The 18,711-nt window shown below is 38.2% G+C and overlaps 1 protein-coding gene across 2 annotated transcripts in view; it reads right to left on the bottom strand.

The window, feature by feature from the left end:
- Positions 1-657: 657 nt before the first annotated feature.
- CD180 (CD180 molecule) overlaps positions 658-18,711 on the bottom strand; it is a 38,875-nt gene continuing 20,821 nt past the window's right edge. The window contains exons 1-2 of one of the 2 annotated variants that reach the window (XM_074199634.1): positions 10,379-10,502; positions 658-7,686 (exon numbers count right to left, since the gene is read on the bottom strand). In XM_074199634.1, the coding sequence (XP_074055735.1) occupies positions 5,961-7,686; positions 10,379-10,380 (1,728 nt within the window). In that variant the 5' untranslated portion in view covers positions 10,381-10,502 and the 3' untranslated portion in view covers positions 658-5,960. The other variant, XM_074199633.1, reaches the window with a different exon arrangement.

Raw genomic sequence — 18,711 nt, 5'->3', positions numbered from 1 at the left:
TTGTTCATTGGCCCCAAGTTGTCTGTTATCTCCTCTCTATTAGGAGTGAAGCTGGGGAAGTAAGGGAATAGGGAAGGTCTGTGTTTGAGTAAGGGAAAGTCAGACTAGTGAGCTGTGCTGAATGAGGATAGAGTTTAGGGATGGAGATCATGGCAGTATTATCTAAAAATTCATGACCTCTGAGGGAGCAAGGAGCCAGATGCCAATCTAATTGAGCAGGTAGATAAAGAATTTGACTAGCAATTTTGAATTTGCTTCAGGTACATCAATGGGGCATAAATAATGAGTCCACAGAGATGGAGTATTAAGATCCCCAGGATGTGAAAGAGGTGCCTACAAGTTCACTAAGACTCAAGTCTTTGGGGACCAATTAGGGAAGTTTAGGTTAATTCTTATCTGAGGAATTAAAGGGTAAGCACAGGGCTTCCACAGGTCTCTAGCCCAGGTTACAGGAAAAACTAGGAAGTATGGTATGGTACAAGGAGAACTAAATTTGGTGACAAAGGATCTGGTTTCAAATCTTGCCATTTCTTCTGTGATTAAGGAGTTGGACTCTCAGATCTATTCGAGTTAAAAAAAATGATCATATTATCCTATAAACTCGTCATGGGATCCAAGATCTTTCCAATGAATAATAGTCATTTTTTTAAAGAAAGATTTATTTGTTTTGAGTTTTACAATTTTTCCCCCAATCTTGCTTCCTTCCCCACCCCCCACAGAAGTCAGTCTGTTAGTCTTTACATTGTTTCCATGGTATACACTGATCTAAGTTGAATCTGATGAGAGAGAAATCATATCCTTAAGGAAGAAAAATATAGTATAAAAGATAGCAAAATTACATAATAAGATAACAGTTTCCCCTTCCCCCACTAAATTAAAGGTAATAGTCTTTGCTCTTTGTCCAAATTCCATAGTTCTTTCTCTGGATACAGATGATATTCTCCATCACAGATAGCCCCAAATTGTCCTGGATTGTTGCACTGATGGAATGAGCAAGTCCTTCAAGTGTGATCGTCACCCCCATGTTGCTGTTAGGGTGTACAGTGTTTTTCTGGTTCTGCTCATCTCACTCAGCATCAGTTCATGCAAATCCCTCCAGGCTTCCCTGAATTCCCATCCTTTCTGGTTTCTAATAGAACAATAGTGTTCCATGAAATACATACACAATTTGTTCAGCCATTCCCCAGTTGAAGGACATTCACTTAATTTCTAATTCTTTGGCACCACACACAGGGCCACTATGAATATTTTTGTACAAGTGATGTTTTTATGCTTTTTCATAATCTCTTCAGGGTATAGATCCAGTAGTGTTATTACTGGATCAAAGGGTATGCACATTTTTGTTACCCTTTGGGAATAACTCCAAATTGCTCTCCAGAAAGGTTGGATGAGTTCACAGCTCCACCAACAATGTATTAGTGTCCCAGATTTCCCACATCCCTTCCAACATTGTTCATTGTCCTTTCTGGTCATAATGACCAGTCCGAGAGGTGTGAGGTGGTATTTCAGAGATGCTTTGATTTGCATTTCTCTAATAAGTAATGATTTAGAGCAATTTTTCATATGATTATGGATCACTTTGATTTCCTCAACTGTAAATTGCCTTTACATATCCTTTGACTGTTTGTCAATTAGGGAATGGCTTGGGTTTTTTGAAAATTTGACTCAGTTCTCTGTATATTTTAGAAATGAGTCCTTTGTAAGAAATACTAGTTGTAAAAATTGTTTCCCAATTTATTACATTTCTTTTGATCTTGGTTGCAGTGGTTTTGTCTGTGCAAAAGCTTTTTAATTTATTGTAATCAAAATTATCTATATTTTAAAAAAAATGTTATTTATTTAAGCCAATGGAGTTAAATGACTTGCCCAAGGTCACACAGCTAGGCAACTACAAAGTATATGAGTCTGGATCTGAACTCAGGTCCTTCTGATTCCAGGACTGGTACTCTATCCACTGCACCACCTAGCTGCTCCCTCTAGTTTGTGTTTAATGATGCTCTTCATCTCTTCCTTGGTCATAAACTGCTTCCCTTTCCATAGATCTGACAAGTGAAATACTCCTTTATCTTCTAGTTTGCTTATAATATTGTTTTTTATGCCTAAATCCTGTATCCATTTTGATCTTATCTTGGTATAGGGTGTGAAGTGTTGGTCTACTGAGTTTCTTCCACACTAACTTCCAATTTTCCAACAGTTTTTATCAAAGGGAGTTTTTATCCCAATAGCTGGACTTTTTGGGTTTATCAAACAGTAGATTGCCAAAATCATTTTCTGCTATAGCACCTAGTCTATTCCACTCTATTTCTTAGCCAATACCAGACAGTTTTGATGATTGATGCTTTATAATATAATCTTAGATCTGGTAAGGCTAAGTCATCTTCTTTTGCACTTTTTCATTGAATCCCTGGAAATTCTTGACTTTTTATTTATCCATATAAATTTACTTACAACTTTTTCTAACTCATTAAAGTAATTTTTTGGAATTTTGATTGGTAGGGCACTAAACAAGTAGTTTAGTTTTGGTAGAATTGTCATTTTTATTATATTAGCTCTACCTATCCATGAGCAGTTGATGTTTGTCCAGTTATTTAAATCTGATTTAATTTATGTGAGAAGTGTTTTATAATTGTTTTCAAAAAGTTTCTGAGTCTGCCTTGGCAAATAGACTATTTCATATTGTCTGAGGTTACTTTGAATGAAAATTTTTCTTTCTAGCTCTTCCTGCTGTATCTTGCTAGTCATATATAGAAAAGTTGACGATTTATGAGTGTTTATTTTATATCCTGCAACTTTGCTAAAGTTGCTAATTATTTCTAGAAGTTTTTTAGATGATTTTTTGGGATTCTCTAGGTATACCATCATGTCATCTGCAAAGAGTGAGAGTTTTGTCCCGATTCTAATTCCTTCAATTTCTTTTTCTTCTCATTGCTGAAGCTAACATTTCTAATACAATAATGAATAGTAGCAGTGATAATGGGCACCCTTGTTTCACCCCTGATCTTATTGGGAATGCCTCTAGCCTATCTCCATTGAATATAATGCTTGTTGGTGGTTTCAGATAGATATTGCTTATTATTCTAAGGAACAATCCATTTATTCCTACACTCTCTAGTGTTTGTTTCTTTGTTTTTTAGATTTTTGCAAGGCAAATGGGGTTAAGTGGCTTGCCCAAGGCCACACAGCTAGGTAATTATTAAGTGTCTGAGACCTGATTTGAACCCAGGTACTCCTGACTCCAAGGCCAGTGCTTTATCCACTACACCACCTAGCCGCCCCACTCTCTCTAGTGTTTTTAGTAGGAATGGATGCTGTATTTTGTCAAAAGCTTTTTCAGCATCTATTGATATAATCATATGATTTCTGCTATTTTTCTATCAATTTGCTTTTGATATAATTAATTATACTAACAGTTTTCCTAATATTAAATCAATCCTGCATTCCTGAGATAAATCCTACTTGGTTATAATTCTATTATCCTAGTGATAACTTGTTATAATCATTTTGCTAAGATTTTATTTAAGATTTTTGCATCTATATCCATCAGGGAGAAAGACCTATAATTTTCTTTCTCTATTTTAACTCTTCCTGGTTTAGGTGTCATAGAAAGAGTTAGGGAGAGTTCCATCTTCCCCTATTTTTCCAAAGAGTTTATATAAATTGGAACCAATTTTTCCTTAAATGTTTGATAGAATTCACTTGTGAATCCATCTGACCTTGGAGATTTTTTTCTTAGGGAATTCGATAATGCCTTGTTGAGTTTTTCTGAGATAGGGTTATTTATATATCTAATGTCCTCTTCATTTAACCTGGGAAATTTTTGTAAATATTCATAATAATAGCCATTTGTAATAACCTTTATAACTTCTTTTGAATATATCCCCTTCTCTCTTCTAAAGCTGTCACCACCTTAATACTGGCCTTTTTCTCCTCAAGTCCAGACTATTGTTAATAGCCTCTGGTTAGTCTACTAACCTTAAGTTTCTCCTCACTCCAAGTATCCTCCATTCATACACTAACCATGGCTACAAGAGTGACCATGGTTACAATTCTAACCATGTCACCACCATCTCTACTCACTAAACTCCAGGAGCTCCCAATTGCATCTAGGATCAAATACTGAATCTGCTGTCTAGTATTCAATGTTCCTTCACAACCTATCTCTCTCTTTCCAGATTTCTTACACCTTTCTCCTTACTATATGTTCTTGATATAATAGCACCAGCCTCCTGGATGTTCCATCAACAAGACCCCCATCTCTTGGCTCTGTGTATTTTTTCTGTCTGCAATGCTTTCTCTCCTCTGCTCTACCTACTGTATTTCTTAACTTTCAAGTCCCAACTTAAATCCCACCTTCTAGAAGATGCCTTTTACAATTGCTCCATTATAGAATGGACAGACATAATCATCTTTCTCTTCATTCTAGTATCTTGCCTCTTCTTTCCTATTTATTCTGTATATAGCTTATAGTCTATATTTGTTTGTGGTCTCTCCCATTAGATTGGAAGCTCCTTGAGGGCAGGGACTACCTTTTGCCTCTTTTTGTAACCCCATTGCTTAGCATATGGGCCATACTGCCCTGATTCTGTTGGCTATCAATCTGAGCCAGTCATCCTTTGGGAGATCTTGTTATCAATCTGCTCAGAGATCAAATTCAGAGGATGAGATTTGATTAAAAGAAGGTTCTCTGGTCCATAATAGGTATTAACTGAATGTTTATTAATTGATTGGCAGTTGAGAAGCTAATCCAAATAGTTCATATAGAAGATTTGAATTTGAGTGAACATGTGGCCCAGTGAGGCCTAGGATGACTTATTCTTTTTTTTTTACAACTTTTTTTTTAGGTTTTTGCAAGGCAAATGGGGTTAAGTGGCTTGCCCAAGACCACACAGCTAGATAATTATTAAGTGTCTGAGACCGGATTTGAACCAAGGTACTCCTGACTCCAAGGCCGGTGCTTTATCCACTACGCCACCTAGCCGCCCCATGGATGACTTATTCTTAAGATAAAATAGAGAATGAATTTCAGTCAGAAAAAAGGTAGAAGACCTTAAAGAGGTTGAATTCTATATCCACAGGACATTTGCAGTAGACCCATGAATTGTTGCTTGTTTTTCATTCTTGAAGAAGACCATGACATCAGGGACAAACAAGTGAATTAGAATTGATTGATGGGGTGCTGTGCAAAGTCACCAACCTCATATTCTCTTCTGAAACATTCTGGGTTCAGTGGTAAGATCTGACCAAGATGACTAGAGATGACTCTGGATGCGAGGCAATCAGGGTTTAGTGACTTGTCCAAGGTTAGTAAGTGTTAATCAAGTCTCTGAAGTCACATTTGAACTCAAGACGTCCTGACTCCAAGCCTGGAGCTCTATCTACTTCACTACCTAGCTGCCTATTCCTATGTTTTGGATACTGTAATACTTTCAACTATGTCTCTGTAGCTCTTACTATACAAACAAAGCAAACAAATCAAAATGAAAGACAAAAACCATTAAAAGATGGGAAAGCAGGGTTGTGTACTATTTACAGAGGGGAGGGCAAGAGAGATTGGGGAAAATACCTGCTTCTTTTCTTGCAACAAAGACATAGGAGAACCTAGGCTTTTAGAGAAGTGGGGGCAATCAGAAACCAGCAGAGGGAACCAAAGAGCCATGTCCTGAGTCTTGTGGATGGAAGAGTGGGGGGCAAGATGGCAGCTAGTCAGTAGCACTCCATTTTCTTACAGGTGTCTGTCCAACTCACTCCAAAATCAGCACCGTTGGGCATGGAGTGGTGAGTTCCTATTGCGATCTTTGGAGAGGAGCACACCACCACCACCAAAAAAAAAAAAATGAAAATACTTACTCCCTATTGGACTCAGAAGTCAAATTGAAAAGGCTGCTTAGAGGAACAAGGAAGTAGACATCCATTTAGGGAAGGTCAGCTAATATACTTAGCTTTGCCAGAAACTTTAAGACCTAAATGTTTTCATATTTTCTAATAATATAGCGTCGGACTAGGAGAATGACCATAGCAATGATTATCAAAAGAAATAGCACCAGAAAGATGAGTCGCACAACTAAAAGGGTACAGGAGAGAGTTACATTGGACAGCTTCACCCCTCTTAGAGCTGGAGGATCCCCGCATGTGGTCTCTTCGGGATCTGAAATTTTATGTAGATTTTCTCTGTACCATCTCAGAAAGTGAATATTGGAACAAGTACAGTCTAGGGGGTTGTGACTTAAATTAATGATGTTCTGTTGGGAAAAGGCAGGTAGAACAGAAGGTGGAATGATACGTATGCTGTTGGCTGCCAGGTTGAGATGAGTTGCCTTAAGATCACTAAGAGCTGCTAAGCCAGACCCAGTCAGGATGTTGTGCTGCAAGTCCAGGTATCTGAGTTTTCCAAGGCTTCCAAAGGCTTGCTGTTCCAGAGCTGTTAAGCCACAGGATGACAGAATGAGGACCTGTAAGTTGTCCAAGGGTTGGAGCATATTGTCCTTTGTGAGGAGACCGGACCGAAAGGGATTCCCACCTAGGTCTAGGTACTGAAGACTTTGTAGTCCTACAAGGAGCTGAGGATTGCTGGTCTCAATGAGACAGTTAGAGAGATTCAGGACCTGGAGGAGTTGGAGATTTTGGAATGGACTTGGGGAAGCATCAGTATGAAGATGTGTAAAGGCAAAATCCAACAGCTCCAGCTGAGGGCATTCTCTGAAAGCCTCACCTTGGAGAGTTTGCGGTTCATTATAACTCAGGTTCAGATGCTGCAGATGAGACAGGTTCCTGAGGGGAGAATTACAGCAGGTGCTTGGGGCAACTTTACTATGGCTTAAATCTAGATGCTGGAGGTTTTTTAGTTTTTCTAAGCAGCCAGTGCCCAAGTCTAACTTGTGTTCATTGCCTTTAATATGAAGATGAGTCAGGGAAGGGAAGCTGGCAGCATTGATTTGGCACAAATCATCAAATGAGTTTTGATTCAATACTAATTTCCTAAGCTGATTCATCCCCTCTATGGCAGAAGGCAACTTTTTCCAGTGAGATTGAGTCAGGTCTAGCTCTTTAAGTCCAGTGAAGCACTGAAAGATGGCAGCTGACTCTGAGAAATGGCGGGACTGTATATTGAGGGCTTCTACAGATATATTACACAAACCCTCCAGCATGGCTGGGGTTGTATCTAGGACATCTACATCCTGAAAGGACCCAAGCCAAAGAGTGTGAGTGGTGGAATTCTGCAGCCCCTTTAACATGAAAGAAACATCAAAGATCCCTCCAAAGTTCAAGTTTTGGAAAGTAGTTTGGTAGAAAGCCCCATCTTCAATGTCCCGAATGTTATTGCCCTTCAAGTTAAGGCTTAAATTGGTTGCCTGTTTCAAGGATGCTATATCCTTCTTAGTGATGTGATGTATGGCATTTAGTTCAAAGTCCAGGACTTTCAGGTTATGGGCAAGAAATGTTGAAGGGAGCTGAATGGATGAAAGATGATTGCTACCAAGATGCAGAGTTTCTAAATTTTCCAGATTCTGCATTGGAATAAATGTAATGCTGGTCATTCCTGTTTGGGTCAAGGAGAGATGCTTCAGGGCCCTTGGACCCTCAAAAGCTGTGTCTGCCACAAATATCAGGGGATTTCCAGTCAATATAATTGTGCTTAGTTCTCCATTGTTTTCAAAAGCATCCTCATGTATCCAACTAATTTCACACCTTAAAAAGATGAAAATGGAGAACAAAACAATTAGAAGCAAATAAATAAACAAATGAATAGATAGATGATCGATACATAGGTAGGTAGTTAGGTAGATAGGTGATAAATAGATAGATGGATAGATAGATAGATAAGATGGTAAATGGGTAGATGGTTGGGGAGAGAGAGAGAGAGAGAGAGAGAGAGAGAGAGAGAGAGAGAGAGAGAGAGAGATGCAGAGGCACAGCTCATAGAATCATTTAGTCCAAGCTTCTTATTTTATAAATGAGGAAACTGAGACCTAGAGCTATTAAATAAATTGCCAGAGGATTCATTGAGATTGATGATTGATGCTAGGAGGCTACTGGAACATCAAGTCATTTGGTGATACTTTTATGCTTAAAGCAATGCTGAAAAGCAAGCTTAAGACTCAGTGAACCAGGGAGACAACTCTAAAAGTGATCCTCTGGGCCCAGGATAGAACAGGAAATTCTCTGAAGCCAAAGGGAAATAGTCAGCCACACATGTGGGTAGAAATGAGCCTTTTGGGGCAGATGATAATAATTGGAATTTATATGGCCCTTTAAAGTTTGAAAATGGCTTTATCAGTATTTTCTCCCTGAAGCTTCACAATTACTCTGTGAAATAAGTGCCAAAGATATTGTTATTATTCCCATTTTACAGATGAGATCACTGAGGCTTAGAGAAAGTAAGATTTACATATGATCTCTCAGTAAGAGTAGGATTTAAGTAGGATTTGAATCTCCTTTACTTCAGTTTCAGCCCTCTTTCCATAGCCCACATTATGTAATCTTTCTACAGAGACCCATATGCGGATGATGGGTCAGTTCTAATGCAAAAAAAAATTGACTGACATTTAAAAAATAAAAGAAATATTAACTTATCTGGAAAATGCTATTAGTTTTAGAGCTCTTTTATATTTGCATTACTAATAACTTTTTCCAAGTGTGGTGATATTTTATTTGAAAAATTATCTTCTTTTAGATTTCATTATTTGCTTATTTTACTTATCAAGATGCTCTCATCTCCTGACTCCATCTGACTGTCCCCCTTGCCTAAAAAGCTATTCCTCCTCCTCTCTGACTCCTGACTTCCCTGATTTCCAGAAAGTCTCCAATTAAAATCTCACCTTTTATAGGAAAATTTTCTGAATTCCTCTTTATACTACTATCTTCCCTCTGTTATGTATATACAACATATCTATTCATAATTGTTTGCATGTTATTTCACCTATTAGATTGTAAGCTCCTTGAGACCAGGGACTACTTAACATTGTCTATATCGTATTGTATTTTTAATCCATTTTTAAAATGTTTCTCACTTTTTTTTATTTCTGCAAGACAATAGGGTTAAGTGACTCGCCCGAGGTCACATAGCTAAGTAAGTATTAAGTGACTGAGGACAGATTTAAACTCAGGTCCTGACTCTGGGGACTATGCTCTATCCACTGCACCACCTAAAAATTACTTTTTAATATTGTTCAGGAGTAAACTGAAGTAGGTTGAGAATCTGTTACCTCTGCTAGAAAGATAGACAAGCACCGACATTTTTGTGACATTTCTTCCTTTCCCATTTGCTTTTTATATTTTTACTTTCTATCTCTGACCTCTTCAATAGTTCTCATCAAGGTTGTTGTTTTTCATTTTTTTTTTGTCAAGGCAATGGGATTAAGTGACTTGCCCAAGGCCACACAGCTAGGTAATTATTAAGTGTCTGAGGCCGGATTTGAACTCAGGTACTCCTAACTCCAGGACCAGTGCTCCATCCACTGTGCCACCCAGCCGCCCCTGTTCTTCATTCTTAAAGAGGACAATGACATTACAAAGGTAATGCCATGACATGTAAGTGAATTAGATATAAGTGAAAGGAGGCTATGCAAAGTCATTAGCCTCACTTTTTCCTTCAGAGTCATCTAGGTCCAGTAGCCAGATAGGAATCAGGGTTACCCTTTGTCCTATATAACCTGATTCCATCTTGCATTTATATATATTACTTTAAAGTTGTAAAATATGAATATATATATGTGTGTATATATGTATGTATATATACATATATATACATATAGATGTATATGTGTGTGTATATATATATATATATATATATATGTATATGAAATTTGAATCTCCTAACAACCCTTTGAGGCAACTGCTGTTATTATCTCTGTTTTACAGATGTGGAAAACTGACATTGAGAGATGGTAAGTCCAGGGGCTTACATCTGGGAAGTAGCTGAGGCATAATTTGAACTCAAACCTCACTGACTCTAACAATCTATCCTCCACAGCACCTAGAATGTTGGAGCCTGCAGAGGAACATGATGGGAGGACTCTTATAAATGAATTCCAGATATAGGGAATAGGGATTTTTTCCCCATGCCTGTGATTTCATCAATATGAGGACATGGTTGACCTAGAGAGTCCCTTCATAGATAAATATTAGTCAATCATTTGATAATCTTTAATAGTTTCCTAGGGCAGCTAGGTAGAGCAGCAGCTAGAGTTCCTTTGTGCAGTCAGGAAGACTCTTTTTGAATTCAAATCCAGCTCCAGACACTTACTAATTGTGTGACCCTGGACAAGACACTGCACTCTGTCTCAGTTTCCTCATCTGTTAAATGAACTGGAGAAAGAAATGGCAAACCACTCTAAAAACTTGGCCAAGGAAACCCCAAACTCACACAAATAGTACTTACATGAGACAGGATTGGAACCCAGATCCTACAGACTTCAATGCTAGTTGCTTAGCTGCTTCTCTATGCTGCCTCTCATTGCAAGTAATTGCTTCATGAAAACACCAGTCACTTAGGGAAATCGTCTATTTACCTGGTTAAATCTAAGTAGACCAAGTCTCTGAGTCTGCTGAAGGTTGAGTTTTGGATGTCAGGGAGATAGTTAAAACTGAACTCAAGAAATTTTGTTGTGGCTGGAAGACGTTCAGGAATCTCTTTGAGTCCTAGGTTTTCACAGTTGTAGGTCAAGTTGACTGCAACCTGTTGGGAGGAACAAAAGATCTCAATGCTTGAGTCAGAGGACCCAAGCCCTCTGCCCCTACAGACAGTGTTCTTTCCATGGTACCATGGTATCTTCCAATTAGAAGGATGAGGAGGGTCATTTACATCCATCCCAGTAGACATTGATGATTTAGTGATTAATCATGGGATCCCAGATTTAGAGTACCATCTATTTCAACCCCTTCTTTTTACAGATAAGGAGACTGAAGCTACTTTCATTGAGAACCATCCCTTTATTACAAGAATCATTTGTTTAAGTCCCAGCCATAATAGAAAGAGAACAACTTTGTAAACTCATATTTGTACTTTAAGCATTTAAGCATTAATAGCAATCTACAAAGGTGTTTTATGACCACAATGGTGCATGTCTGAATGCTTCTGAATCTTCATTCTCTTTCATTGCTATGTCAATTCTAACAACTTAACATCCCTCATATATATTCCCTTCTTGCCACTTTGAAGTCATACTTTAGGTCAGTCCCTTAGCACATTTCATATGGGTTTTTACAATCAGTTCCTAATTTGTCTCCCTTGTGATCCAATCTTTCCCCTTTCCAATCTCTTCTCTACATAGTTGACAAATTGTTATTCCTAAAGCACAGATATAACCATTTCACAGTTCCACTAAAAAATCTTTAGTGGTTCCCAAAACTTCTATAGAATATAAATAAATACAAAAATAAATAGCACAATAAATAAAAAGCATTTGAACAAAATACAAACTCTGTTGGTATTTAAAATGCTTTACCCTTCTGGCTCCTAGACAGGTAGATGGTGTAGTGTATTTAGAGTGCTGGATTTTGCAGTCAGGAAAATTCATCTTACTAAGTTAAAATCTAGCATTAGACACTAACTAGCTGTGTGACCCTGGGCCAGTTACTTCACCCTGGTTGCCTCAGTTGCCTCATTTGTAAAATGTGTTGGAGAAGGAAACAGCAAACCACTCCAATATTTTTGTCGAGAAATAGAGTGATGATCAACCATGATGGACTTGCTCATTCCAGCAGTACAATAATCAAAAACAATTTTAAGGGACTTGTGATGGAAAATTCCATCCACATCCAGAGAAGGAACTGTAGAGGTTAAATGAAAACCAAAGCTTATTGACTTCAATTTTTAAAAGTTGTCTTATGTAATTTTGTTATCTCTAATGTATTCTTTCTTCCTTTTGTATCTGATTCTTCTCTCATAACACATTCAGTTTTGATCTATGCTTAGCATGGCTACAAATGTAAAAATCTATATAAGATTACTTTCTGTTGGGGAGAGGGGGAAAGGGGAAGGGAAGGGAGTGAAGGAGAAAAATTGTAAAACTCAAAAAACCTTGGGGGAAAAATTGATTGGTATAAGCCACCATTGTATGCAGTTGGAAAAGCAAATAAAATATTTATATAATTGGAAAAAAAGAAAACCCCAAATAAGGTCATGGAGAGTCAGACATGACTGAAATAACCGAACCACAGCAACAACAGCAAAGTCAGGAAGATCTGGATTCAAGTTCCACTTCTGATGTATCCAGGCTGTACGATTTGGGACAACTCATTAGTTTCCCAATACCATCAGGCAGAACTCTCTAAGGTATAAATTACACATAGTTACTATTGTGCCTGATGGAGAAGTCTTCACAGGTAGGAGTTGAAATCACAGATTCATATCCCCTTCCCTTCTTTCACACACATTCACGCGCACGCGTGTGCGCACACACACACACACACACACACACACACACAATTTACAGAGAAATTGAAGGCCAGAAAGAGTGCTTCCAATTCAGAGGCTATGTACTAATCTGATTAGAGCTTTACTTACATCCTTTTCAGTCTGTTCAGTGAGTCCAGAGAACACCTGTTCTATCTGTCCTAAGCCTTGGATGCTTGGGAGAGATGCTACATCCATTGAGTCAAAATCAGCACACGGGGTAGCCAAACCAGGCTCCAAGTTCACAGTTAATGATAGGCAGAGCAGTGGATCAGTCTAAATGTGGGCTCACAAGGCTGGAGACAAGTGGGGATAGTTCATGTGCAGGGAGATGAGGCAGAGAAAGAGCAAATCACACAGTAACCCAGGTTTGAGCCATTCCTTTTTCAGATCAGAGGAAAGCAGATGATGCATCTGAATATGCTGGCCAAGCTCATCCCAGTAGGGAGACCAGCTACTCCAGGGATAGGACTAGGGGCCTGGGAGTGGAAAATAAGCATTTATTAAGCTCCTATTTTGCAAATATCTCCTTTGATCCTTACAACCACCCTGGGAAATAGGTACTATTATTTTATTTTAATTTATTTTGTCCACATTTTATAGTTGAGGAAAGTGAGATAGACAGAGATTAAATATCTTGTCCAGGTCACACAGCTGATAAGTGTCTGAAGCTGTATTTGAACTCAGATTTTCCTGACTATAGACCCAGCATTCTATCCTCTGCACTACTTCTGCTCCAAGGAAGGACAACAAAGAACTGAACCTGGATTTCAATCTTGTTTTGCTAGTTACCATTTAAAAAAGCCCCATAAAACTTTGGGCAAATACTTCATTTCTTTTCTTACTTCATGAGCAAGCCTACTTTATCTCCTTTATCTGTAAAATGAGGGACTAGATAACCTCAGAAGTCCTTCCAATTCTAAATCTCTGTACCTGTAGTAACAGGATAATTGAAACTTATGGCTCAAAGTTCAGACAGCTACTCTTTACAGGAATGGTGTCAGGGATGGGGTTCTTCTTTATCTTGGAAGCCACAGTATCCTGCACAGAAGTAGAATGTAATAAATGCTTGTTGAGTTAGATTCTGAGGAATAGTGGATACTAAAATGAGGCTGGTTCAGTGCGTCACTCATTGTGGAAGGTCTCACTGACTCACCCTCTTTTCTTTTCTCTTCTGTTGCCTCCCACTCCCCAACTCTTTGGTACTTAGGTTGATAACACAGGATTTCTAGACCAGCAGACAAATTTTATTCTATGGACATATCATCCCTAAGGATCACATAGTAAGGCCAGCAGACTAGTTCTGTTTAAACACAAAAAGAAATGTAGGAACATTTATCAACTAGACACCAGCCTTTTAGTGATGCAAAGTCTGTCCTCATATCAGCTTCAATATCAATCCTGGTTCAGACATTAATAATACAGCAACTAACAGATCTTCCCTTTTCCTCTTCTTCCTCTTCCTTCTCTCCTTCTCCTCCCCCCCTCTATCTTTTCTTCTTCTTTTGACCTCTCAACTCTCACTTTCCTCCCTTTCTCTTCTTCTTTCCCCCTTCCCTCCTTTTCCCCTTTCTGTTATTGCTTTCCCTCCCTTCCCCCCCTTTTCTCTTTCTTCTTTACTATGTTATGAGTTGAGACTGGTAGAGGCAAGAAGCAAGAAGGAATGAGGAATCACTACACCCCTGTCCCCCAAAGAGCCTGCCTGGGCCAGATAATGACCTGCTCCAGCTTCTTGTTCCCCTGGGCTCAAATCAGCACTTCCCTCATGAAAATCTTGAGATTACCCATGCCCTCAATGCATGACCTTTACTGAAGAGACCAGGTTTGTCATACTAATTGCCTCACAGTATATCTCACTCATAAGGATTCCTGCTTATCTGGGCACCTTTACCATGGGAAGTATGAGTAAGCTCATAAAAAGGAAGTCAGATTTTCCTCTTAATCACATGGATGAGATGGAAGTATTATAACTGTCACTAATGAAAATTGTATATTCATATCTATTTGTAATTCATTCATCATCTTACCTAGACTTCAGTCCTTTAGGGACCTCTACAAATTCTCACCATGTTTTTGAAATGCACACTTTGCATTTCAAACTCTGATCTGGCTGAGTGACTGCTATGGGACCACAGGTCCCAGGTGCCAGCCCCTGGATGCAGCAGGAGCCAGAAAGCTATTGATGCACAGCCCTGACTGTGCCACCCTGGCTCCCCTCTCCTGTACCCAAACAGTGGTACTCCTGAGCCCTTGCTCTGCTGCCTCTGCTAGAGCACTGATACCCTGCTACACAGGACTGAGAAAGGACAGGGTAGAATTATCTGGCATCTTTATGCCTTTGCAACTTTAAGGTAGCAACAACTTCCTTCTTTACTTGAATTTGCAAGGCTCCAGGACCTAAATAATTGCAGACCTAATCTTTGCCTGAGCCACACTAAGTTATTTAACTCAACAATGGGATCCAGGGAGAGGAGCCAGGGAAAAAGTGCCCAGCTCTCCAATGGAGCTCAACCAGAGGTCTGGGTACATTCCTGAGACTCTGACCAAGTAGCCAGGAGAAGAGAAGAGCCCCCCCTCCAACCCCTCCACTCCCATGTCCAGTCTGCAAAGAAGGAAGGACAAACTCAACTTCTCAAGGATAGTAGAGTTTAGGGCAATGGGTAATAACAAGAATAACATGTATAAAATAAGTAAGCAACTGTATGAAATAAAATCCAATTAATTGCAAAATACCACAATTTAGCAATTTATTCTCCTTGCATTCATTTTTTAAAAGGAGAAAAAGAAATCAAAAAATCATATATCCTAGATCCAGAATTGAACCAAAGGACCTAAGATCATCTAATCATTTTTATGGATTTTATAGATAATAAAATGGCCTAGGAAAGTGAAGTGATTTGTCAAGGTCATTATGGCATCAACTTGGGATCATAAAAGTCATCTAACCTAATTTCCTCATTGAAAAAATGACTTGCCCAAATCACACAGGAAATGAATGGGAACCAGTATCAGAACCCATCTCTTCTGTCTCCAAATCCAGTTTGTAGGCCACTGTCCTTTAAACAGGTTAAGGTAAACATTGCCCATTCAACATGATATAGGGGACCAAATACTAGGCTTCTAGCCAACAAATTTGGATTTAAGTCTTATCTTAATCTCTTAGAGTTACTGAGTACATGGTTCTGGATGGATATGACTCTGAACTTCTCTGTTTCAGTTACCTCACCTGTAAAATAATAATACTTGCTTTTCCAACCTTAGAAAAAGAAATATTTTGTCAGGTCTAAGGAACTTTATTACCAAAAACTAATAAATTTATAGTTCCTTTTTTGAGGAATTATAAGTGATTAATCATGATTAATAATTATAAATTATGATCATAATGATTATCCTTAGTCACTACAAATCCTGAATTATCAAAAAAGAGCCCTCATTAAATGATGGCCATTCTCCTGTTGTCACTGAAGTAGAAAAGAAAACATTTGAGTGAAAATTATAAACCAAAGGTAAGTGAGTGGAGGGTTCATAATCACATATTATCTAATGAAGGCTGAGGCTCCTAGGTAGTATGGTGCATAAAAGTTCTGGTGTTGGAGTTAGTCAATCCTGCCTCAGAGTGACTAGTTGTGTGACTCTGGGCAAGTTATTTAACCTTTCTTTACCTTAGTTTCTTCATCTGCAAAATGAGAATAATAATAGTTAATTCTGTTTTGTTGGATCAAATGAAAAGATATTTGTAAAAATCTTTACAAATCTTAAAGCACTATATAAATCCTATTATTTTATTACTATTACTGTTGAAAGAACTATTGTCACATCATCCAGATTAAATATTGTTTGGAACATTAAATGACCCTGAAAATAACCTGAGTTAATAATTATTTTGAGAGAGTATGGGAGGGGAGCAGGTTTGGCAGAAAGCAGTGCTATGACATTAGTAGGAGATATGCCAGCTTTGTATCAGATATAGATATTGCCCCTCCATGTCTAAGCTATGGTTCCATATTCGCATGTACATCCCTTCATTTTTGGATCCTTGCTCATTCCTTTTTTGTCAATGTTCTCCACATAATTTCTATAAAGGTATGCTGTTCACATTGGGTGCATATGTATTGTTGAAGAATGAGATTGATATTGGAAAGGAAGAACACTCTTGTTATTTACATTGATAATTTATGAAATATGTTGTAATAAACTGAATATATCATAGGGCTGACTGGTAAAAAGCAAAAAATCTGGGTGGGGGTTTATGAGTTATGGTTTGGAGAGGATTTTGTCTCACATTACACAGAACCTGAAGTAACTAAGAGCCCAGAGTGAGTCCCTCACTCTATATTATCATCCTAAATCCTATGGCCCACTTAGTTTTGCATGTTTCCATGGTTACCTGTTGTTTCACAAATTCATGGTTCTATAACTAATAAAATGAATAAGTGGAAGCTTAAGCTAATCAATTTGAAAAGACATTTGAAAATAGAATTACAAAAATATTAGCTAGAGCTTAGTGTTCAATACTAATTGGACCTCTGAACCTTAACAATTTTTATTTTTTTGTCCTTTCATTCTTTAGGAACCTGAAGACTGATTCTCGGATGTTTCTGAACCACTTGCATCTCAGATTACCTTCCCCTAGTCTGTATTATTTATATGCACCTAGTTATTTACATGGCTTTTGTTCTATTATAATTTGAGTTTCTTGAGGATAAGGACCAGTTTTTTGCCCTTCTTTTTATCTCTAGAGCTTAGCACAATACATAAGAGATGTTATAAGTTCTTGTTGACTGTTTCTTTCACAATAACCCTTGCCAGTCATCCTGATTATATCTGGCCACTGGACCCAGATGACTCCAGGAGAGAAAATGACTTGGCACAGCATTTCCCTCACTCAAATTCAAATCACATGCATATGTCATGGTATCACCTTCCTGATGTCAAGCTCCTCTTTGAGAACAAAGGACAAACAACAGCCACTACAACCTTCACAAATATGGTGGTCATAAGAATAATACCCCACATTTTCATAGATAATAACCCTTTTGCTTTGAATATCCAGAGAAATGTCTTTGACACCTAAAAACCAAGAGTGTGTGGCCCTACTGAGAACTGCCAGGTAATGGAGGTCAGCACACACTCTACATAGTTCTAGGAGAGAAGAGGAGACTGGGATATAGGGTTTGGACAACATGGTTTTGGGGTGCTTGGGCTACCCATGGGCTCCAAGTTTGATATGTTGCTATTTTCATGTTTTTGGTGAGTTGTAATATTATCTTGGGATTTGGGAAATGAGTTAGGTCTAAGATAATACAAATTTTTCATGTTCAACAACCTCCACAAAGCCTTTATCTGTCTCCCTCCCTCCACCTTGCCTGCTACTGCCTTCTTATGTTCATCTCTGATTGACCTCCACCACATATTGCTGCATTCCTGTTCTCTGAATGCCCGGAATCCTTGGACAGAGCTATGAAATCATGATGATTTCACCTGCCATAAATTTGTGGAGTGTAAGTTCATCTGGACCTTCATGGTTGCAGGACAATCCTTCTTTTCAACTCTCATCGATTCTCTATGTTGTTTCCCACAGGGGCTATTTCAAACCTTTTCCTCTCTTCTAAAGCATATAACATCCCTCACCCTTTACACACATATCAGATGATCTAGTTTCCTGTTTCACTTAGAAGACTGGGTCATTTGAAATACATTCCCTCAACTCTCCTGCCCTGCAACTTAAAACTTTTGATTATCTTCACCTGATCTCTCTTCCTTCTCTCTTGTCTTAGGATGAGATCTTCCTGGTCCTTGCCAAATTAATTCCTTCTGCTTACTCTTGAACCATACTCAATTATCCCATAGTCTCTAAAGCACTTTCCATCTTTCTCTCTTCAATTGTTCTATGCTATTTGCATAAAAACATGTGAAGCTTCCCCAAATTGCTTTTTAAAAGACTTTCTTTACCTCTCCTAATTTATCAAACCATCATCTAACCTACTAGTAACCAAACTTCTTAAAAGATAGTCTAAAATAAACTTGAAATTTTTGATATGAGAGGGTTTATAGAAAGTTAAGAACAACTAACATAACATTGATAGAACCATGAATTAGTTATAGCATTCAGGGAAATAATTTGGAATTATTCAGAGAAAGTAACTAAGATGTCCATTTCCTTTGCCTCAGAGATTCTACTGCTGGGAATATCCAAAAGAAAGCAAATCAGATATAAAGGTTCAATATATAGCAAAATATTTATAGAAGCCTCACTTGTAGTAAAGCAAAGAACCAGAAACAAAATTTGTCTCCATTGATTAGAGCAGGGCTTTCCA

The sequence above is a fragment of the Macrotis lagotis genome, chromosome X (genome assembly GCF_037893015.1).
Source record: "Macrotis lagotis isolate mMagLag1 chromosome X, bilby.v1.9.chrom.fasta, whole genome shotgun sequence".
NCBI classification, from domain to species: domain Eukaryota; kingdom Metazoa; phylum Chordata; class Mammalia; order Peramelemorphia; family Peramelidae; genus Macrotis; species Macrotis lagotis.
This window is presented reverse-complemented; position numbering and strand designations above follow the sequence as displayed.